Source organism: Grus americana, chromosome 3, assembly GCF_028858705.1.
Source record: "Grus americana isolate bGruAme1 chromosome 3, bGruAme1.mat, whole genome shotgun sequence".
In the NCBI taxonomy this organism is placed as follows: domain Eukaryota; kingdom Metazoa; phylum Chordata; class Aves; order Gruiformes; family Gruidae; genus Grus; species Grus americana.
Genome location: NC_072854.1, coordinates 22,452,106 through 22,475,995, shown reverse-complemented (window position 1 = coordinate 22,475,995; position 23,890 = coordinate 22,452,106). Strand labels below are relative to the sequence as shown.

The window sequence follows — 23,890 nt, the reverse complement described above, 5'->3', positions numbered from 1 at the left end:
TTTTTTGTTGGTGCTGACTTTCCTTTCCAGGCTACTCATTCCCACTTCCATATCATTCTGTCAGTCAGCCTAGTGTAACTGTGCAGCTGCATGGTAAACTGCATCAGGAAAGTAACCTAGACAAAATAATCCAGAAGAAAACAACAACAAAAAAAACCCCAAAGAAAATAGTTACTTTTAATTATGAAAAGTTCCTGAGGAGGGTGTTCTTATTAAGGCTTAAAGAAATGCTTATGAAATTATGAGCGTGGCTGGAAAGTGTATATGGGCATTCTGTCTGGAAGCCACTTTGCTCAGTCTGAGAGGGCACTGAGTCCAGACTAAACAGGTTAAAGACAATTGCTTCTGGATAATTGGATTATGTGATAAATTAAACCACTTGTGGAGCAGAGATGGGTCTTAGGAGGGAGAGAGGTGACAGGCCATTATGGAACAGAAGGAGAAGAATCATCAGCTCTTGTGGAATTAGGACAAGCTGTAGCTGCAGTTGTAGCTATAGTTAGTGTGGTCCAAAAGCTGATATTCCTGTCAACGTTGCTTACGTATGTATTCAGCACCTTACTAAGATTGCTTGTGTAGTATATATTTCCTGCATTTGTTATAACTATGCTGCTTTGACAAAACAAACCTCTTCAGTCAGTGGGAAAAATTATTGGAACCAGATTCATATCCATGGAAATTTTATCAGCCTCCCTACTGCTTTGAAGTGTAGAGAATCAGTCAAAAGGCGTTTTTTTTTTTTCATAAAACAGTGGATTTTGTTAATTAGTAAAAATCAATATGATGAACAGCCTCATGTTAAGAAGCACCTTCCTCCGTACTGTTAATTTTTGTTAGAGACTAATTCTTCTCAGTTGTTGCACCTATCTGGTCCAAACTCACTGTCTACATTTCCTTTGTATTTAGTGGAAGGGGAGAGAAAGAGCTGAAGACCCTTAGTGTGCATTTCCATCCCAGCTGGTTTAGGATGAGGTACATTGCTCTCTGAAGATGCTAGCTTCTGTTGATTTATCAGAGGGAGCATAGGTCTAAGTATGCACTAAGTATTTTCTTTTCAGATAGCTGAAAGTTGTGGGAGGTGAATCCCACTGAGCATTTCATTTGTTAAGATCATTGTGTGGGCTGTGACCTAAACATTATGGTTTATATTTCTTGTACAACTCTTATTTGTATTTTAGCATGGCTGTTATAGTCAGGTAGCCTTGCTGGCTATATAAACAACCAGTTCTTGAATGCCATTAAGCTCTTGGCTCCTGTGTGTACCACACACACGTGAATTCAATAAGCTAACTATCCTGTTTGTAAAACAAGTATTTACTTTCTTCTATTTGCTTGTGAGGCTGTTCAGATTAATTAGATGTCACCTTGTTCTTGCATGAGGAGGCAGAAACAGAGCCCATTACTCTTTCTTTCAAATCAAATCATACAAATCTTTTTGGAGTTTTTTTCATCTGGTAACTTCTGTGAAAGTCCTCTTGTCTGCCAAAGTCATACTGTGCTGGGATTATGCTAAGAAACATAGTGTTACAAGCTTGAAGAGCATAACAGATTGGTATAATAGCTTTGGAATATTTTTCCTGTTATTTTCCATCCTCTTTCTTTTGTATGCAAACAAGGTGTTTGCTGTTTTGATCACTGATACCCACTGAGCAAGTGTTTTCATTGAGCTTTCCATACCAATGCACAGGTCTGGCTTTGGTTTTGTTTTGCCTGAGTTGGTAGCAGTTCACTGTAACCCTAGAAGTGAGTTGTTCAAATTAATCCCTTTTGTGTGCGTTGGTTTGCGTTTATTAGCATGTTATTTCATCTGTTCCTGGTGTTGCATCACTAGTAGCTCCCACACATAGAGCAGTAGATACTAAAGAGATACTAAAATATGGGGCAAAGAATGGCAAAAACTGCTAGAGTACTGCCAGTTTAACTCCTCAAGAGAACTAGGTAAAGTCTTGTGTTTGATTTGTTTTCTGTGTTGGAGGAGACTCAGCACAGTTCTGATTTCCTTTCAGTCAGGTATTTATCTTAATAACATACATATGGAAAGACTACATTCATTCTGCCTTTTGACAGCTTCACCATGGTCGCTTCAGACCTTCTGGTGTCCTGAGCTACCAAGGATAAGCAAACTTTCGGATTTAACTCAAAACATCAATTATCTTGAGCCATGTTCTGCCTTCTGCACCATTTTTTTCAAGAGGCTTCAAACCAGTTGAGGGCGCTTGGCTGCACATCATGCTGTAGTTTTGATGAGATTCAGTGATTCTTGGATGTGTAAAGAGCACACTGGGCCACTTTGCTGAGAGCACAGATTAGAGTAGCTTTATTAGCAAACAGTGTGGTTCAGGTTAACAGAGGGCTGAGAAATTGTAGGGAACAATGTATCTATGTTTACAGTGAAAGTCACCTATTATAACACAAATACTCCCATGAAAATCCAAATTAGATCTTAAGATGAAACATTGATGTTTTGTTTATAGCATCTTTCACCATTCATATCTGCCTTCAATTCTGGTATTTTATTCCTACAGGACGACACAGACGTTATTTTTCCCACATCCCATATGTCCAAATCATGTATAAAGATATTTAGCTCAAATACCATGCGTGCAAAACATTCCACACTGTGGGTACGAGGTGACGTTTGGTGTGTCTTTAACATGCCGTGGTGTTCAATTACAATACAGCAAATTTATTTTTATGCAGCCTTCTTCATAGAAAGTATGGAAAATTGCTTTGCAGTGAGTCATCTGTCAGCTAAAGAACTAAAAGTCTTGTAGTGATATTTAAAGAGAGAAAGTGGCTCAGAGCTGACAGAGTTCAAGACAGAAAAAGAAACAGAAATGAAAGAGAGGGCCTCCAACCATGGAGAAAATAGAGGCAAAGACTGGTAGGGGGAGAAGTGATGAGAAAGCCAAACAAGCTGAGAATGTCAGAGGCAGTTCAGGAGACTACACAGATCACTCAGAAACAAGCGTTGGGCTTCAGGTGTCTCTCCTGCATTATACCAGTGTTAGGCAAGCAAAGGTTCTTTGACCCTAAGAGGAAGGTGTAAAACCAGGTAAATGAGAGAATGGCATAAAAGCAGATAGATAAGAGCACTGTGAGGAGTTTAGAAACATTCAGGTAGAGGTTGAGGGAAGGATAAATGACTTAACTTTGTAGAGCAAGACATTAGAAGAGCACTGGCATTCTGCACTCCATAATGTTTAAACATGTGAGGATTTTGTTAGACCATGAAAGCAGGAATTTCAGTTAATTAGGAATTATCATAGGCAAGAACATGGACTACAGCGGCAGTGCAGTCAAAGGGAAGATGGATTCTGGCAGTCTTCCCTTGCTACTGCCAGGAGGGCTTACACTCAGAAGTGAGCGTGTGGGAGAGGCAGTCAGCTCAGGGTCAGAGATAACTTCAGAACTCTGGCTTTGTGTACAGGGATAAGATCTGAGTGAAGAAGCATGAAAGCTGTCTTGGAGAGCAAGAGGGACCTCTTTCCCTTGACATTTGAGCTTTTTGAAGAATTAGCTAGTAAGAAAATTATAATGTAGCAAGGGAATGACAGAATCAAGACAGGCTGTTAAAGAGATCAGAGATTACTTGTCAAGGTCACTGATGCCTTGCATGCTTTCCCTATAAAGTCGATGTCCAAAGCTGAGCTAGCATTAAGATATCCCTAAGGAGGAGAAAGAATAAACAGATGCCTGGTGTTTTTAAGGCACAGCACTATCGTGGAGAGATATCGTCGATATAAGCACTGTTGTCTTTTATTGTGAATTACATGCATTCTTCTTGCATTCTTGGTCAAGTCTGCCAACTGGTGGTGTGGGGCTCTTGGTGGAACTCTCTCATCCCGTGTTTCCCAGCCTGCCCATACTGTTTTTTGCCCTGGTGATTCTTTTAACCTCACTCTGTGTATAGAACCATATTATCAACCTTAAGAAAGTAAATGTGATGTAAAGTATGTAGCACAGAGGAGAGTATAGTCTTTATTGAAAGCAGAAGGGAAAAGAACTTGTATTCTAACTCAATGCATTCAGAAAAGTTGGTTTTGACATTGTAGTCCTGAAAGGCATTCTAAGCATGTAAGTAAGGTTAGAGCCACTCAGACATCCCAGAATTCAAAGGGAGTAATATTTCATTGTATGCAGTTCCAAAATGCTTATTACAGATCTTCATATTTACAACTCTCATGTCTCTTTTGAATCTGCAGAGGAGGAATATCAAGGACAAGCCAAGAGAAAGCGCATTCGAAGGAAGAAACAAAAGACCAGTTTGCAAAACTCTAATAATGTACATGGAGAACAAACAGAATCTGGAATGCAAGAGACTCTTGTCCAAGATAATTTACAGCTGCAGCAGATAGACAGTCCCAAAATAAGCAAAAACAAAAAGAGGAAAATGAAAAAGAAGCGACAGAAAGAAAAAATGAGAGCAGCTGGCTTGGTAACAAAAACTGCTGGTGTGGATTTTACATATCAGCCTGACAAAAACAACACAGAAGAAGCAGCAGGCTTAAAAGACATAGATAAAAAGGCAGATAGCATTCTGGACTTCCTGCAGGCAACACAACAAATTTATTTTGCTGACAGTATGTACCACTCTTTCTCCTTTCTTTTCATGAGTATTACCACGTAGGGGAAGATAGATGTGCACTTATTATTGCTGTAGAATGGGCCAAAACTACTAGCGAAGTATCTCCTTTGAGCTCAGTACGACATGGGGGTACCTAGTATTTATCCCATTTTCTGGTGTGTACGTGAATACGTGACAATCTACATCAATTTAAAAAACTGTGGCCCCCATCTCTTTGTTTCTCTGTCTTTGAAAATATACATAATATTCCTGTTTAAAAACATTCCAATGAGCTTGGGGTAAATGTAGTGGTTAAAATGGACCAAATTCTTCTTTCCTTTGCAAGCAAACATCCAGAAGGATTACTTGCTTTCAGAGGGCTTCAAATGAGGGCAATAATTGCTATCCTAAACTACTTTCATGCTTACTCTCTCTGAACCAACCTACTTTTCAGAAAGTTCTCCTTCCCAGGAGGACGTTTATTTGTAATATATAAGGAAATCTAGACAGACAGCATCCAAGAGGAAAGGGGGAGATACTGTTGGCACTGGGAAAGTGTATTGGCATAAAGCGCTTGTGAACAAGATGGATGTGAACTCATGATCCGTACACATTCCATAGCAGTTTAAAAAGGATTGCATGGATGTTATCCCTAATGGCCTATTGAATGTTCATCTGGCCACTAAATTCAGAGAAATTCCTACTGTACGTTTCTTCCATTTCCTTCCTAGAAAGCTGCTTGTATGGTGCTTATGTCATCAACACCTTTCAGAAATATTGACGTTTTAATGGCAAGTATAGTAATTATCAGTACATACACCAGATTATGTTGATATCATCTAGAATTAAATATGTTTTCTTAAGGACAAGCTGACATCATCTTTAGTTGCTCAGCTCAGAACACAGCTTTAAAATGATAACTGTCTTGTAAAACTGGAAAAAAGCAGTGAACATTTTTTCAAAGTGCAAGGCCTTGACTGCCTGTGTAGAGCTGAATGAAGAATATTGGACAGTTTACCTACCAGTATGAGTCCATCTTAAGTCAGAGCTGTCAGCTCCTAGTCCCATAAAATTCATCTTTAGACTACAGAATTACTTTAAAAGCCCTGTTAAGATGACATCGGGGATTTTATGTTAACTTTTTTCTCAGGATTTATACATAGAATTTTCTTTGCTTACTGTTAAAATTTTTCTGCTGTGTCAGGTCTTCATACTAAGCCTAGCATTCGAAATCCATCCTACTTTCTGGCTAATGTATTTCCATCACTAAAAATAAGAATTTTACTATTTCAGTGTATGGCTAAGTAAACGTAAGTTAAACTACATGCATTTGCTGTAGTGGAACTCCCGAGTAACTGAGCAAGATTGCAAACTGAGTTAACAGTTCTGCTGTTAATGCATGACCCAGAACAGAAACCTGGGCAATTGTCCACAGCTGTGTTGCATGTTGAATTTTAAGAAAAAGTGTTGAGCTTCCAGCTTTCCTGGAAGTCAATTTCAGGTTTTAGCAGTGATTGACAGACTGACTGGGCCTGGTGTCAAACCTGTGTATCAGAGGGTTGAGCCAGTGAGGACCTTGGAATCCACAGAGAGAAATTCTCAGGTAAAAGAAAGTTCATCTGCAGATAAGATGTCACATCCATAAATCAGAGTATGACTAACTTTCTTGTTAGGCAAATCCCAGTTTATATATAGATCTGACATTACGCTGTTTGCCTTTTCTAGTTGAGTGACTTTAACACTCCCCATTTTTTTTTAGATAAAATTGGAAGCCATTGCTTTTAGCAGCATTTTCAAATGGTCACATGGGATTATACTTCTTGTACTTATGTCAGAAAGCTGAATCGGGAGAAATCTGTTCTTCTCAGTTGGCTTGCTGGTAAAAACAGAAGAATTAAAGGGGATCTGGTTAAAGGGACAGACTATACATTGTTACTGGAATGGAAGAATGAATTTACGCTTTAGTACTGTAGAAACAATGTATGTCCTTCTCTGCTGTCTTGCATGTTGTAATATCTGCTTGTAAATAAAAAGGTAAAAGTACAATAACAAGATAATTGGATGCCTCCAGAAGTGTTTCACAGTAGTTCCGCAGAGTTGTTCCCTGTCTCCACATGTGTGTGCATTTTTATAATACAGTGTAGGAAGCAAAACCGTAGCACTTCGGCTGCAGTACAGTTTCTTCATCACACCTTCTTCCTGTGCTAATATTGAACATTTATATTCCTCTTGCATTCTTGTCACTATGAATCCTATTGTCCTTTTTTACTTTTTAAATAGGATACTTTCCCCTCTTATCATTGTTTTAATATTTAATGAAAAATGGGAGAAGCAAGCTATTCTGTAGTACCTGATATTTGGTTGTAAGTTGTACTAAAAAGGAAGAGGCTTTCTTTGAAAAGAAAGTGTAATTAGGAAGATTCTCTGTGCTCATTGAATATTTTTAATGAAGTTTTCCAATTGTTTTTCTAGGTAAATCAGAATGCACAGATTCTGCTGTAGATTCAGCAGCTGCCCAAGAGCTTTTACAATATCTTGAATCTCGCACCATCTCTTCCTCAGACGTGACTCTTCTACATCAGCTGAAATCCCTTGTATTGCTACAAGATATTGAGAGATTGAAGGATGCTTTGAAACAGTTCCAAGAACAATCCATGATGCGTCCTGGTAGGTACCAATCATTCATGTTCATTCACTGATGTTCTTCTTTGTGTGGATTAAAATTCAGATTTGTCACAGACTTTCTTTTATTATGAAGCTGTAAATAATCATGTAGTGGTAAATATATGCTTATACAAGATTTGAATGCATAATTTCCACTGAAAATACAGTGATTTTCCCTGTTTCTTGTTTGACTGTGATCAATACAGAAACTTTCATACTTTGCAGCAACTGTAGAGTACAAGATTCAGGTTCTTAAAACAATATGTTTTAAATCTTAACTGGTTTAAGATTTAATCATGATTAAAGCATATTTTTAACACATTCTCTTTGTAGAATTTTTAAATCATGGGAATTAACTTATTTACCTTGGAGATTTCACTCACCCAGTCAAGGTTTAATTTTACATGCATAAGAATCAATAAAGCCCATTATTTCATTTCTTCTTGGTCACCTGCGTGGCATCTTTAACACCTAGATTTTACATGCCAAAGTTTGATTTACAGCTTTGATTTTGTTTAAATGAAAGTATCTGGTTTAAGTTTCTAAAAAATACTGTTGATTGTGTAAAAATATAATGTCACTCTTTATAATAAATGATATTATAGAGTCATTCACAAAAAGAAAAATTATTCTGTTACTAAATCCTTTCATCCCTGAGGCACAAGTCTGATTTCATTCATGCTCCTTTTGTTCTCTATTATAGCCCATATAATTTTAGTAGAATTTCTTCTTGGATAGTTAATAGTTCCTCAAGTGAATGTGGGATCAGCATGTAGTCCATAGAAGGTATAATAATTAATTTTCCAAGTAGTCTTCATTTAAACAGTCATTGTTAGTTGTCATTAGTACTTTTGTTGCAGCATAAGCCCAATCGACAAGATGTGCTGAATTTTCTTGCCTCCCAAAGAATTTAATCAGAGTTAGGAGCACTTGCTATGGCACGAGAGAATCTCAACCATTTTAGGCAGTGCTCTAAGTCTTTTGAAGAGTAACAACTGAGCTGGTAGTAGTGTGATAACATAGTAAATAAAATCATAACCATCAGAGGCTTAGCAGTAGCATTCAGAGAAGAGACTACTGCTTGTAACATCATTAAATAATTTACAGCATGATAGTGGCTAAAGATCCTAGTCAAGACTGGAGCCTACTGCATGCTGTGTGTTGTAAAAACAGAAAAGCGAGAATTCCTGCCTGTGGAGTTCCTAGCTGATACCTTTTGAAAAGGAAATTCTTAGAGAAGTACTATGTATTCTTTAAAGTGTAGATAAGGGTTGTCATACTCCATAAGGTTCTGATAGATCTGAAATATCCACATATACATGGAACATGATCCTTCTATGCATTCGATAATTAATTTCAAGCCTAGATTCCATGATCTTAATTATAATCAGATAGTCTCATTGGATGTAATACACATTTGCAATGTAGGACTCAGCAGAAATAGTGATAATGGTATTGGCCCTTTATTAAATGACCTAATTCAACTTCTGCTGATTAAATCAAAATGGAACTATTGAAGTGACCGCATTCAGGACATTCCTTACAGTCGTTATCTAAATTCTACTCAATACAGGAATTCTGTTGGGTTTTGCAGCCTTGAGGCAAGCTGCTCTGTTTACTTTTATGTAGCAGAAATGTCAAACTGAAGAGAGAAAACAGAAGCAAATTAGAAAGAAATCCATGCAACTACCCTAATTTTCTGATGTATGTATTTGTCACTTGAAAAAGCAGAAGGCAATTTTCTGAGTTAGTTCTAAAATTCATTTATGTTTCTGCTGATACAGCCTGAAATTGTTTAATCTTCCAGTTGTTTTTTTTTTTTCCTAGTAACTGTTGTCACTCCAGGCTCAATTCTAATTTCATTCCAATTTCAAGGTGGTGTAACTGTAGTAGTTGATTTGATATTCATGAGGTACAACAACATAAGAAAGAGGAAAATACATTGTTATAAATTGTTAAAGGATATTTAAACACCTGCTAGATATTAATTTGCCTCAGCAGACTTTGACAATACATTCGCTTTGTAATTTGGGAATTTCAGTGAATGAGAGTATAGTGCTCTGAAATTTTACCTTGAATTAGGCTTTTAATTATACTTTTTTCCCTACTTTTGCCTCAAAAATAGGTCATTTTGACCATTGTTTTTAAAATTTTAGATTTCATTCCCAATGAACAGGTGATAAGAGTTATTACAAAAACTTGTTGTCTCAGTAAATTCAAGTTCTTGTTATAGAAATACAGGTTAGGGCTGTTTATGAAGATAAAAATATACAGTACATCATAGTAATCTCAATTTTTTTCACAAGTTGCTATGATTATCTTGCCTTTTTTTCTGTTTTGTTTATTTTTACTGGGGCATGGTGTACTAGAAGAAAAGGTCATTTCTTATTAACATGATGAAAAGAAAACAATTTTTCTTAATTTTAGCAAGGTCTATTATTTTTACAAAACAAACCTATTTTTTTCCCTGTAGTTCAAGAAGCAATGTGTTAACGCTTTTTCCCATGGTTATGATTCTACCTAAGATGCCAGCATCAAAGTAATAATAATGGGTACCATGCTTTATTCAGTTTTGGGTTTAATTTAAGGAAGGAAAGACTAGGAAAAAATGAGAAGTGATGCATATCTTTCGTATAAGTGCACATTCTCCATTACTAAACCTTATAAAGTAAACATACTATTATATATCTTTTATTTTCTCATACAGTTATGTTATGGTTTAATCTAATTTTCTACTGGGGCTACCAAGTCCCACTTGGCAAGTTTATGCCTACTGACGACAAACTTGCTTTTCTTAGACCCTTTAGAGTAAGCTATGGACTGCCCAAAGTCTGCAGACAACAAATTGAAAACCACTGGTTCAAGACCATGTTTATGGTATTTCCTTCACACCTCTTAGCATGTTATTCAGATTGGGAATCATGGTTCAACCAAAAGAAAAAAGAAACAAGAAAAAAGTTTCTGCTTTATCATAAGCTCTTAGAATCCAATATTTGCAGTCATGTCAAAGAAAGGTTTAACAAGGTTGATCATAGGGTCTGAAAAATGTTGCAGGAAGAGGAAATTGCTGAGGAGATTGAAACAGAAAAATGATCAACATTAAAGTATTATCTTTAACCCTTCATTTAAATGAGAAAACATACTTGAACAAGAAAATCTCTGTGGTTAAGAGATACTGGTTGTTCTCTCTAGTTGTCATCCTCCATCAACTTACCTTGTACTTTGTGCTTCAAGTTATTCCATCAAGTTACCTTTGTCCTTGGATGTCAGTAGTCATACAAAGTTGAAGTTGGTCAAGAGTTTTTGTTTGAACATGGTTATTTAAAGTGTCATTGTTCTTAGATTGTAAAAAAGAACATGTTCTATTACTATTTCCATTTATCTGGTAGTCTTTAACAAAAAGTACTTCCCTTAACCTAAAGTCTTCTATAAATGCAGGGAAGAGAATGTTTAGAAGTCAAATAGAGATGCATTTCTCGTGAATAGGGGCTTAGCTGATCCCTATCAGAAGGTCAATGGCCATTTGCAAAAGGAAGCCAGACCCCTCCATGGTCCTACACAGTGCAGTGGGCAAAGGAGAAGGGCTGTGACTGGAAGTAATGCTCCATTTGCTGGTTGGAAACTGTAGCTTTTGAAATGAGGGCTACTTAATTCCCATTTCACATCAATTATTAAAGCATAGGTGATCACCTAATTAAAAAGAAAAAGTCATTATCTCCTCACTTATGAACTCATTCAGCTTCTACTCATCAACTTCATTCCATTATCTATTAACATTTTCCCTTTGTTGGTTAGTATCAAGTCTCAAATATACTCTTCCCTTGTTGCCTAGGAAATTATCACTCACAGAAGAGCTAGAAGCTTCTTTCAACTGTCTTTTTTTGGAGAGTTGTCCTTTATATATGTCTCCATTGCAGGGGGCAGGGGGGTACATTTTGCAGACCAGAAGTAATACACTTACTGTGTGCCAACAATACACAGGCTGGATATACAGAAGTCCTAAAATGATTAAACTTTTCTTTTTTTTTTCTTTTTTTTAATGAACATTCAAAGAAAAGGAAATGAAATGTGAAAGCTATATTAGCATAACTTTATAGAATCATCTAAAATGTGATATTATGTGATAAGTACTGTAGAAAGTCCTGTCATTAAAAATAAATAAAGTCACATAGATAATCTATGAATTAAAGCAGAAGCCATGGCATTTCGAGGCTTTAATGCAGCTGTCTGTACAAGACAACTCATTCTCAACTGGGGCTTCGACTTGCTACTCTAAGTTAAATAGTAATGTGTGAAATTACTCTCCAGACAGAAAGAAGTGGAGAAGATTGCACTCTTTTAGCCTTACCCATATGATCATGTCATTTTGATCTCCTTTTTTTCTGAATTATTGAATCACAACAAATAGGACATTCCAAAACATAGAACCAAGATTTTTTTCTCCTACAAATAACTGACTTCCTAAAAGAAAATGCACCTGTTTATCTAGAAATTCATATGTATTAGTCTTCAAGCTTCAATATCTGCATTGTTTTTACTGAAATGTTAATATCAAATGGAAACAGATGTTTGTACAAGTCTTTTTTGTTAAAGTTCGGAAATGTCATAGAGGTATTTCAGGAGGAATGTGTTTTCTTTGTTTCAGATCATACCAAGATAGTCACGTCTCTGTTTCACTACTGGATTACAGATATCCTTCCTGTGAAGAACAGGAAATAAAGCCTGTGTCCATATGCACAGGGTTAAAATTTGATATACAAACTCTTAACCAAGTAGCAATTGTTCAGGAAGAACAGTGTCAATACACATTCTACACCTTCAGGTAAATGAATTATTTTTCTGTGTTAGAAACTCCAGAAGACAATAAACAGGGTATAACTACATGTGATTTTTGTGTTTAGGTGGTCAAGAATATGCCTGTGTTGTGTGGCCTGAGTCTTCAGCTGGATTAGTATGTAGATTTCGCTTTAGGATAAGGGACTTATCTGGAGTGATAAAGTCTGTATCAGGTTTTTTGTTTAAGAAGTATGGAGGGGCATTTATAAATTGATCGTTCCTTTCTGGAAGTTTTATTTCTTGACTTCTCTTGTTTATCTGATATATCTATGTATCTGAAAAACATAAATATATTTTTTATATTTAAATCTAAGTCTAAGGAATGTGTTTTTGCTGAATAAACTGCTAAGTTTGGAAATAGATAAATTTCTACATGCGGGTCATGTAGATACTGTTTGGAGTTAGCAGAAACTTGGATGGCATTTTCAGAACTATTCCATGGCTCAGCCTGTTACGATCCAACGGGCTTCACTGACTGCAGAATTGTGGGACTGGGTTCTCTCACTGACTACTGTGTAGTCTTTCTGCAACTGAATTTATCCACGTGTAGGTGACACAATAAATAATATCCATGGTTGCAAAATGTTTTGGAATCCTGAGGAAAAAAATGCTTTGTATGTGAAAGGCTTTTCTCTCAGCCAAGTCATTCACCTGATTGGTGCTCCAGAGCAAACCATTTCTCATATCTTAGTGTGTTACCTTCCTCATCAGTAGGATATTTATCTCCTCCAACGTGTGCTTGGAGATACATTACTGACAACACTATATAAACATTGTGTGGGTTTTTTGCTTTGTTTTTTATTATATTGCCTGATACATCCTATTGCAAGGCATTGGTTTTAGTAATGCTCAAAAATGCATAATAAAAATACAGTCATACCTCTTTCTTGTTAATTGAAGAAGTTAAAAGGGATTCAGTAACATGCCAAAGGATTGCAGGTGCAGAAAAAATGGTCTTATGGCTAAGCCAGCTGTGTGCAGCTCTGGAGAACTTAAGTTATGTCTGTATCTGCTAAGAAAGATATTTAAACCAGAATTTGCAGAGGGAAAACTAGTAGTGTGTTCCCTGTTTTAATGCTCCTGACTTGCTAACACTTAGGCACTGAACTGCAGCTGTGACTTTTCACTGATACGCTGTGTGCCTCAGTCCCACATATGGAGAATGACGAAAATATCACTTGAATGTGAAGCACCTAGATACTCTATTGACAGACCCCACAGGAAATTAATCATTTCATCCTCAGATTAAAGCTTGAATGTCATGCGGTAAATGAGGCCTAGGAACTGCCCAAAAAGGATATGCAGCAGCTCATTAAGTAAGCATCATCTGTCCTATACACTGAATATGAAAAAATAAATGAGATAGTGTAATTAAAGACAGTATTTTGGAACACAGGTACAAACCAGGTCAAATTAGGACCGTACAAACAATTGTAGTGCCTGCATTTACTCAAGTGGCTGTGCTGAGAGGTGTTACAAGGTTGCTCCTTGGGTGGACCCCAGGACCTGGGGATTCCTTCTCACTGTCCTCTGGATCCCAGGCTGGTGCACCTGGAGACCCAGATGTCTTTCCGTCCCAAGCTGGAGGCAACTGCAGCTTTCACATTTCCAGGTTCAGCCAGTAGTGATGCTTAGCACATATGTCAGGGACACATGCACACACACGGCACTCACGTGGCTGACTACGCAGGCTGCCACAGACAAGGCACTGCCTTTAACAACACCCATGAGTGACCCTGCCAGGACTCACATAAAACACAAGTACAGTCATCTTCTCTGGCTCACTGGAACTGAAGTTCTTGAGTGCCAATGCACATAGCCTTCACTTCCTAGGTTCACAAGCTACCCCCATTCGCAGATCCCCGAATACCAGCACAGGCCCCCAGCTTCTTCCATATCCCTGCCTGGATCCTGCGTCCTATGACCTGTCTGCAGGTCTCCTGCTCAGCAGCTAGTCCAGCCTGACACACGCTATCACACCTTCAAACGCTTGTCTCACAGCTTTGTTTATTGCTTTAATTTCTCTTCTTCATTATTTCTGATTCAATGCTTGGACATTTCTCATAATATAAAAGAGATTTTTAAAATTACACTGAATTTTAAGTAGCTGCATACAGAGGAGCAGACTTGGGTATCTTTGCCAACAGAAATATTTTGTACTATCAGTAGTCTAATCCCAGAATGTGAGTAAAATTTCTCAGGTCAAAAACGTGCTTTGCTTGAATCGGGTAATAATGGGGGAAAGATTACTTTCAGTGTCTCTTTTTTTCCTTTCACTTTAACCTCTGTAAGAGCCTTATATTCTGTGCAGAAATCAGCTGGTGCTAACAAAGCAAGCCTGGGAACAGTTTGAGAGCATAGCTAGTTAGTCAGTCATATCTGATGTCTTTGTAAATGACCTGTGATAGGAGCTGAATCTTACGCTTATCAAACCTGCCACTATTACACTAACAGGGATTGTAAAGAGTAGAGAATAAAGTTAAATCTGAGATGTTGGAGAGTTTAGAAAATTGGACCAAATTCAAGCAGATAAATTGTAGATTGTCATTGTAGATAAATGCAATTGCATAAGAGTGTATTTTTTTTCTGAAACAAACATGCCAAACAACGGTGTGAACTGCAACGTGCTTAAGGACACTTAAGAGCAATACATGAAAGAACACAGCAGAAGGATCTAGTTTAAAAGCAGAAGAAATGGACATTATTCATCCTATAATACCAGTTAGGCATTGTACTAAAAATGGCAGGAGGGAAGGATTGTTTGGTTCCATGTTTAACATCCTATTTGCAGTCAAAAAGATTTGATACACTAGAATTTTAATACTCGGTCACTTTTCTGTGCGTTTTCTCTAGAAGAAATGGTGCTAAATCTCCCTACACCTTTTATGATTTATTTGAGCAGTGGTATAACCAATGCAGCTGGGATATGCAAACTGAAAAATTTAGTTTAATATCCACCAGTGAACACTGCGTTTTACATTTCCCTATACATGGCTCCTTCAACATAGCCATGAAACATTTATTGCTTTGGATTTTCATGGTAAACTCATAAATGGCAAAGGAGATGGCCTCGAATTTTTGCCTCTTTCACATCATTCAGTGTAATGAATATGCAGTATCATGTGAAATTTCTGAGGCATGGAAGAGGTTTTTTAGTGGACTTTGCATCAGAGGACTTCAGACTGACTTGTACACGCACTATTATCAGCATATTTCAAACTTTTGGGAAGGTAGAACTTTAAAATTTTGTTTTTAAAACCTGCATGGACTCCAACAGTAGGAAGAATTTAAGGATCAACTAGAAAGCCTGCACATGGCTTCAAGAATTAACTTTCTAGTTTGCATAATTAAACATTACACAGTAAGGAAGGAACAGCAGCACAGTGGGAGAGAAATTGGGCTCTGAGTAGGTGGTGGCCCCTTCCCTAGGCTCCATGTACAAGGAAGACCACAGAGGCTGAAGTAGTCTTGGGCATCTCTAGTAGTGAACTACAAGTGCTACACTTGTATGCAAGGATATCAGTTCAAAGCCATTATTTCTATAGATAGGTACGTGTTTTATTCTCAAAATTGCCTGTAAGACCTTCATTCTTCTCTTTTGTGGATATGTAATGTGGGAATCGGTCCCTAGTGTTACAGATTTTTACAGCTTCAGAAGTGGTGCAATATTTTATATGGTACTTTACAATCATGTAGAGTTATAAATTCCTTAATGTGTTTTCTATGACAGCTGACTTTTCTCCCCTGCACCAGTGCAGGGGGGTACTACTCAGTAGACTGAATCTTTGAAATGACATCTGTGGAAAAAAAGATTTTAAAAAAAAACAACAAGGAAGGAAAAATCTGGTGAGTGGCAGCATGAAGGCAGAAAACTGTTAAGCTGTCTTTGACCGAAGAAAACATATTTCAGCCAGTAATATCTGGTATATCATAAAACCAGTGCACAGTCGTAGAGTGGAAAGTGGTGTGTGTTATGCTTGTGCAGTGTGCTACACATTAAGTATAATAACAAAGAGTGGTAATGAAAAAAAAAACCCAGAAAACTGTAAGATTGGAAAAATGCATTATGTTTAATATTTACGCCAATCTTAGGTTATAGCTATGTAGATTTTGTGATTAATTGCTTCAGCCCTGGATTGCACCTAAGGAGGGCTGCATTACAGATGTTTATGCAGCTAATTTAGCTTCACTGTTAACTACTTTATCCTCTGCATTGCATCTAAATAAATTTTGTTAAATAGGCTAATTATAATGTCTGAGTATTTCACGATTTTTAATATATTTTTCTTAGATGAAAAAAATGTGTATTTTTTAACTGCTATATATATACTGAACTGAGCCATGGGGGAAAAACACTACATAAGTATAAGGAAAAAGCAGAAATTTACAAATGGTGTATGTGTTTCCTATCTCTAATGATCTAGGGAAAAAAAATATATTCTATGATTATTTTAAAACAGTGTATATGCACCACAGTCAGACAAGGTCAAATATATAGCTTTAATAAAGGCTTTCTCCAAGTTGAGTGCTTAGTTTTGTAAATTAATAGTCTGTAGTCATTTTAATGAACTGTATACATTTGTAAAATGTATAAGCAAGCTGTAGTTCTCTGTTACATTATTACTGCAATGCTACATCCTGTTTTAGGATACATAATGCAAAAAAAAAGTGTTACCTAAGACTGAAGAGAACTGCACAAAAATAGAGAAGGAATGAATCTGTGGTTCAATACCTTTTTTTCTGTTGCATCAACTAGAGGCTGGTTCCTTCACTTCCAAGATCTTTGCCAGTCTTCTCAGTCCCTCAGTACACAGATGATTCCTCCATCCTCTCAGCCCCTGATACTACCTTCCATCACCCCCTTGCTACATTTTCAGATTAACACATTTGTGCTTTTCTCCACAACACCTTCCATAGCTCTCCACAGAGCAGACTTTCTATCATTTTTCTTCCCTTCTTTAAAACTGAGTTTTGCCATGATGCTGCCCAAAAGCTTGGCAACAGCTAGGTCAGTCACGTTCTAAGACAACTGCCTACTGTGCTGACTAATGTTGCCTTATTGTATCTGTGTACTCCCACATCGATCTGCCTATTTTCTCATCTGTTTTTTCCTCTTTTAAACTAGTAACAATTTGATGCGGGGATTGGCCTGCTGCGCAGCACCCAGCACAGCGAATTTCTATTACATCTGAGGCACCAATGTGCTAGAGGAATATAATAGACATAACTACAGTCAAGAATATGCTAGAACATGTAAGCAAGGCTGCTGATAGTTAAGAATGGTGTAATGATTTTACATTGCACGCATGATCAGTCTAGTAAAACAGGGACCTGGTTCTCCCTAGTAGACACTTTGGAGGCAGTGTTCATCTGCAGCTTGCTAAGGACAGCTTGGAGGCATGCAGGGTGTGACTCATTTCTCCTAACTTCAGATGTCTACAGTGTAGATGTTTCCATCTGAGCTGCCTGTCCTAAAGAACTTCATAATTACTGGGATGAAACAGATACTTGTACTGCCCAATATAACTGATTGCTCCTAGATATCTATTTTAGGATAAGAACAATGGTACAAATAAGAGAACTTAATGTCTTTATGTTGACAGTTATGGGAGCGTAAACAGGTAGGTCAGATGGAAACATCTGCATTGCAGGCATCTAAATCTTGTAAAAAAGAAAATAATTTCCTGCATCTGAGAAAGGGACAGGGATGTACATGTTGCATGACCAAACCTACTTTCCTACTCCTGGTGCTGGTCTGGCAGTGGCAAGCTCCTTCAACTTGGACAGGGCTGTGACACCACCCCCCCACCCCCCCCTTGCTGTTTGCTTATCTTCAGTTGGGAAGATATTGCCTGGGAGTGGTAAAAGGGAGGAGGAGGAGAAGAGTAAGGAGCTGTTTGTATGGCTGTGCAAGGAACTCACCCAACACAAGCTGAGGAGGTGCTTCTCCTGCTCTTCTTATTCCGTTCATGCGATCACGCACAAAGGGCCTCCACCACTTCTTGGACAGGCTCAGTAAAAGATTGCTGTGTGATTGATTCCTCCTCCCAGTAACAATAATGAAGTGGAAGCGAATATAAATGCACAGAGGAGGAGTAACCATTGCTAGGAATATCAAACTGATTACCCATTACCTGTGTTCTAGAGAGTGAATCAATAGCAAATATATTTTTTTCAGAATCACAGGAGTAATCACCAAACTCTATAGACATAATGATAGCTGTTTGATCTCTGTCTGACATATTGGAGCTTAAAATGAAGGTCATGTTCAAATCTGATTGGAATTCAGGAAAAGCATCTTAGCTTATTACCATTACTATAGTGCTGGATTCTATTTACATTGGTAAACAGTTTAAAATACTTGACATGTTATTCAATTAAATCTGTGATTGCTAACTGACAGACCAAAGTGCATTGATTTTTCCAACCACATTAAGCTAAGTACATGGAACAGTGTTTCATTAGCCTGTCTGCTTAACCCTTTCACATTAATTCAATTACCCAGTATAAAATTAATGTGTAAAATATTAAATAACTCTTAAATTTCTAAATTAGAAGGTGTTGCAAGAATATATTAATCTCGATGGTTTCTAACATGTATTTATTACTGGCTGATTTACAGTCTGCTACAGATCGCTTTGTTATCCAGATGGCAAAAGTCACTCCGAAAGTTTTTTCTCTGTCCTCACTCAGTTGATATTGATAGGTTCATAGAGGGTAACACTAAAAAGGACATGAGATTATCTTCTCTGACCCCATCTAGATCGCTGGTCATAAATTTTCCTTTTACTTCAGGGTGAAGACCAGCAACCTGAGACTGGCAAAAGCACAATTTGTGGTTTTTGCTCAAGCAAGTCTTCTGCAGAGACAGGCAAGCTTGATTTAAAGACATCAAGAAATGAAGATTTAGGCCCTTCTCTGGTCATTTATTCCAGTACTCAATCACTGTCACAGTTGGAAACATGTGCCTTATTTTAAATTTGAATTTGTCTAGATTTAACTTTCAGCCATTAGTTATTCGTATGCTTTTCTTCACTAGATTAAGTAGTCCCTTGCTAGCCACTATTTTCTGTCTCTGAAAGTTTTTGAACACTGTAATTAAGCTACAATGCAACCTCCGTTTTGCTACCCTAAACATTGTCCCTTTAAATTATTTGCTGTAAGGAATTTTCTCCTTCAAATTGTTTTTGTGGCTCTTTTGTACATTCTTTCCTTTTTTTTTTTTTTTCTCACCATTTAGAGAACAAGTGTACTGGAACTTCACATAGACCTTCATTTAAAATCTCAGCAGTGCCAGCTTCCTTACTCACTACTCCATTGTTTGTGGGTCCACTTTTTGCCATAGTATTGTGTAGAGAGTACACAGTGAATTATTTGTCATAGTAGACAACTACTCTTGAAATTTATTGCTTTCCAAGATTTAGTCCTGGTTCCGTACTTCTTGTTCTTAATTATCTGACTTTCTATTTGGCCATATTAATGTTAATTTTCTTCAACTATGTCTAGATTAGTAAATGACGGAGTGTTTTGTGTGCCCGTATTGCTTTCATTAGTATTGACTATCTGCTAATCTTGATGTCATCTGCAAATTTTACCAGTAATGATTATATGTTTACTTAGAGAACACTAATAAAAATGCTGAACCCTGTCAAGTACTAGTACTAATCTTTATGGGATCCAAAGAGAAATAACATCATTCAGTCCCAATTCCCTATTTATACCTTTTTTTGAAAACAGAAAACAGATACTTTATTGGATTTCTAATGTATTTTATGTGTACTTTATTGTCTTACATGCTTTCTTTTGATTAGAAACTCATGTGTCACTAGGTAACTTCACAGGAGTCTGTACAGCACAAGGTGTGTAATGGTTGTCTCCTGCTGTCAACAAGTATTTCTTCAGTTTTCTACAAGAACCAGCTTTTTTTTTTTTTAGGTAAGGATAAGAGTCCAAACTAAAGACACTGTACAAAAACAGAATTGTGTTTCAGGGGAAGCAGAATAATTGAAAAGTGTTCTAACTAAATAACCTCTCAGATTTGTCTTACATGTTTTTAATTTGTTGCCCTGTGGGGAATGATTTGCATTAGTTAAGATGCAAATTGTTGTGAAAGATTCCTTATTTTTAAACAGCAAAGGAAAATTCATATTTCTTTTCCTGCAGGATGTGATCCATAACTCTGGTTATGAAGGTGTCTAGTGTGTCTATATCTGTTGTGTTGCATTTCTTGCAGCTGGTAATTGAAGAAAGAACCTTGCAATAAGTTCAATAACTACTGATAAAAAAAACAGATTTGAAACTTAAAAGTTTGCTTAGGAAGCAGCATTCACAGTTTTGTAGTGGGATATGCACATTTTCAATTTTTTACAGAAGCAGTTCTCTAAGTAGATTTCCAGGCCACAGCACAGACATGTTAACTGTCAATATCAGCATTATCTAAACATTTTCTAAACCCTAAGCTATTGTTGGAGACCAGCGAAAGGGTTCATCAGAGATATTCATCGAACTTCAGCTTAGTCTCCCAACTTCTGCTGCTCATGGAGTGCCAAGCTGCAGTTGGCATCATGAATCAAAATGCACGTAGCGTTAACATTTTCTGCTGGAGCTGGAAATGACAGAGAAGTCCCAGTTACTCTCTGCCCAGAGCTGTCACAGTGCAGAGAGAAGCAGGAGCAGGTTCTCAGGAGGATCCTTGTATGAGACAGAACCGCCAGTGGGATTTCCACTTCATTGCCGTGGCTTATCACCCTCATGGTTCCGTTTAGTGAAGGCTGTGTCACAGGCTGGCTGCAAGGCTACGCAATGGAAAAACAAAGGAGTAATAACAGCATAGCAGCGCAGTGACGAGCAAAGTCATAGTAGGGCCAGTTAGTACAGGAGCTAAACGTGAAAGGAAAAGGATTTTAAAACAACTTGCAACTGGAAATACTGCTCCTGCACCAGCTGCAGGAGCCTGCATTTCAGAGATGGAAGAGAAAACTGAAGTGTTTTGTACCAGAAATTACAAAAGAAGAAGAGCCAAAGATGAGAGATGTTCAGAGCAATACATTGATCTGTTTTCTCAATGTGAATAAAGCTGGCTAATGCAGTTCTGCTGTTTTCTTTGAGGAAAGTCTAATTGCCCTGGCCAGAATCTGACCTGTGGCTGTATAAACCCCTCGCATACGTACAGCATAGAGCCTCTGGCTCCCAGGTTCTGGCTCTGTGCTAACACAGAACATGCCTTGTAGGATTCCAAAAGGTTCCTTAACTCCCCCTACACTGGAAGCCATAGGGGAAAAAACAGTGTTTCTGTCAAAATGCCTTTTCAGCATCCTTTCTTTCAGTCTGATTCCCTTATGCATAAGCAAAAACCATCAAAGTTCAATATCAAGCCAAAAACATTGCAGGTGTCCTTGTCAGGGTACCTGAGACACAAAGGCTTAGCTGACTGTTGTGTTTCTAGAAGTCCAATGCCCATCTATGTTCTCCATAATTGGCAGGGCCTTGCCCTTTTTCACGGGGTGAAAAGCAGTCTCAAGCTACCTTGCAGGTACCATAGGATGAGAATCAATCTGACCATGGGCTGATCCTGGGAAGCAGCTGGTGACAGTGACTTACTGAGGTGACGTGAACAGGAGGGAAGGAGAGATGGGGCTATGTGAGTGAAGCTTTTCCCTTGTAGGTTGCGATGGTGATTCATAGACCCGTTCTGCTCGACAGCATACTTGTGGATAACCTGAGACTTGCACTTTCAAATGAGACTGGTGGGAAACCTGGGAGGTAAAAGTCACAAAGATGAGATGGCATTGAGCAAGTATCTCTAAGAGGATAATTAGTCTTGAGTAATAATTAAGGGTCCTCTTTATCAGCCTTGATACAGCTCCAGTTGTCCAATGCTGATCCAAATCCTAGGAATTAGTGGTATCCGGAAATGATAGATGCTTTGTACAGCAGTCTCTGCATGGTGTTTTGTTTGAAGCCAACCAAAGTAGTCTGAAAAGAACCGTGTAATACTAAAAAACCCACAAAACTATCTGTTAGAAGTCCAAACTAGGCCAGTGTGTGTCAGCTTTTTGTTTTAACTAAGACCCTAGATTGTTGCTGTTATTCTTTGTGAATATCCAGGATAAGCAAGTCATCTGAAAAACCTACCAATAAAAGCATTCTACCCACAGTTGCTGTTCCTTCTCTTCTCTGGGTTCAAATCTGAGTCCATGGACCTGAATATTATCTGAGTGCATGGAATGGTGTGCTCGCATTGCCATTATGCCCTGCAGGGATATTCATTCCCTTTCCCAATCTGGCAGCCTGTGCTTGTGAGCAAGAGTCATTACAACTGAGCACGCTGTTCTATGGAATGCCCTAAGGTGGCGGAAATGACTGCAGTCCAACTCTCAGCTCAAGAGTATTGTGCACCAGGATATTAACTGTAAAACTGGCAATATTGCTTTGGTGCAGAGCCTTCCTCCAGGCACCCACAAGACAGATGGCTTTATCAGTGCACAGCCATTCACCTCTGCATTGCAATTGGGAAGAAACACAAACAAATTTCCAACTCTCTTTGCTAAGCAATTTTACAGCTGTCTATCTGAAATTAAAGCACCCTCCCTTGGTTGTGCTTTGCATTTTTAGAGTGACTGGCAATCTTGTTTCCACAATGCTACACTCAGCCTTCCACCGAGTTTTTAATGCTCACAAAAATACGTGACAGTAAGTTAACGAAGATCAGTGCTTCAGACTGTAGGGAACCAAGCAAAGGAGGATCCTGCATAATCTGTATAATTGGACACTTCCTAAAGACCAGTGTAAAAACGAAATCATCTCTGGCAGGGAAAGGCTTTTGTATAGAAGTTCATAGGAATGAATTGATGTGCACCTCATGGAAAGTCTTTGTAGAGCCTATGTGAAGGGCAGCTCCAGCCCGCAGCCCGTCAGTCCTGTTCCTTCTGAACTGAACTGTGCACCGGTCTTTGAAGTGGTGTGAGCCAAGGACTGAAGCAGAGCGTTTCCCAGTAACTGAGTACCTGTCTTTGGCTCAAATGAGTGGGAATCCATGAACATGTCTCTCAAGTTAGAGTCAGTTTTCCATCAAGAGTCAAAAGCTAAATTTTAAGATGAAGTACCAGGGCATTTGCACCCCCTGGCTATTGTAGTACCTGTGCTCCGGTTTGCAAATAAAGCTGACACAAACTTCCTGTAAGTGAGAGGTAAGAGTGAACCATGCTTAACTAGTAGCACCACCTTGCTATCAGGAAAAAGCAGTTGGCTGAGATTTTTATAAGCTGTGAAATGCAATCAGCCCTGACAGTAACTTCAGGTGGGACAGCCTGTCACAGCAGCTCCTAATTCACAGAGAAGCTGTGCACTGAAAGCAGTCTGCTTCCAAACTGGAGAAGTCAAGTGTCTGATAATCAGTAAAAATCTTGTTGAGAAGATGCAGGAAGGAGGTAAAAAAACCTCAAAGAAGCATTTTTTTTCCTTTGTATTTGGGATGGGGGGGGATGTGCCCCTGAATCCTTATGTGTTTCCTGCCTTGGAGAAGGAGTATGGGAAGACCGGAGGAAGCCCTCCCTCCGACTGTGAGTGAGGAAAGGAAATCCCAACAGCAACAGCTTGTATTCCAAACCTCCATTTGTCTTCAGGTCTGGGAAGAACATGGAAGTGTTGGTAAGAGCACAGTAATCTGAGAGGAAGACATGCAGAGGAGGAAAGGAAGCAAGGAAGCAGAATAAAAGGACACATCCAACTTGACGAGTCCTGTTTGCTCATTCTTCATAAAGAAACCTTTCATTATACCCTTTGTGCCCTTTCCTATATCTTTTTTCAATGTGCTTCATCCTT

The 23,890-nt window shown here is 38.2% G+C and overlaps 1 protein-coding gene across 9 annotated transcripts in view; it reads left to right on the top strand.

The window, feature by feature from the left end:
• The window catches only part of ERICH1 (glutamate rich 1), a 99,264-nt gene that overhangs the window by 58,462 nt on the left and 16,912 nt on the right, over positions 1 to 23,890 (top strand). For 2 of the 9 annotated variants that reach the window (XM_054818885.1, XM_054818886.1), the window contains exons 4-6: positions 4,206 to 4,583; positions 7,040 to 7,234; positions 11,877 to 14,835. In XM_054818885.1, the coding sequence (XP_054674860.1) occupies positions 4,206 to 4,583; positions 7,040 to 7,234; positions 11,877 to 11,950 (647 nt within the window). In that variant the 3' untranslated portion in view covers positions 11,951 to 14,835. Of the gene's footprint in view, positions 1 to 4,205; positions 4,584 to 7,039; positions 7,235 to 11,876; positions 14,836 to 18,862; positions 22,307 to 23,890 lie in introns of those variants that run through there. The other 7 variants (XR_008576202.1, XR_008576201.1, XR_008576200.1 and 4 more) reach the window with 7 other exon arrangements.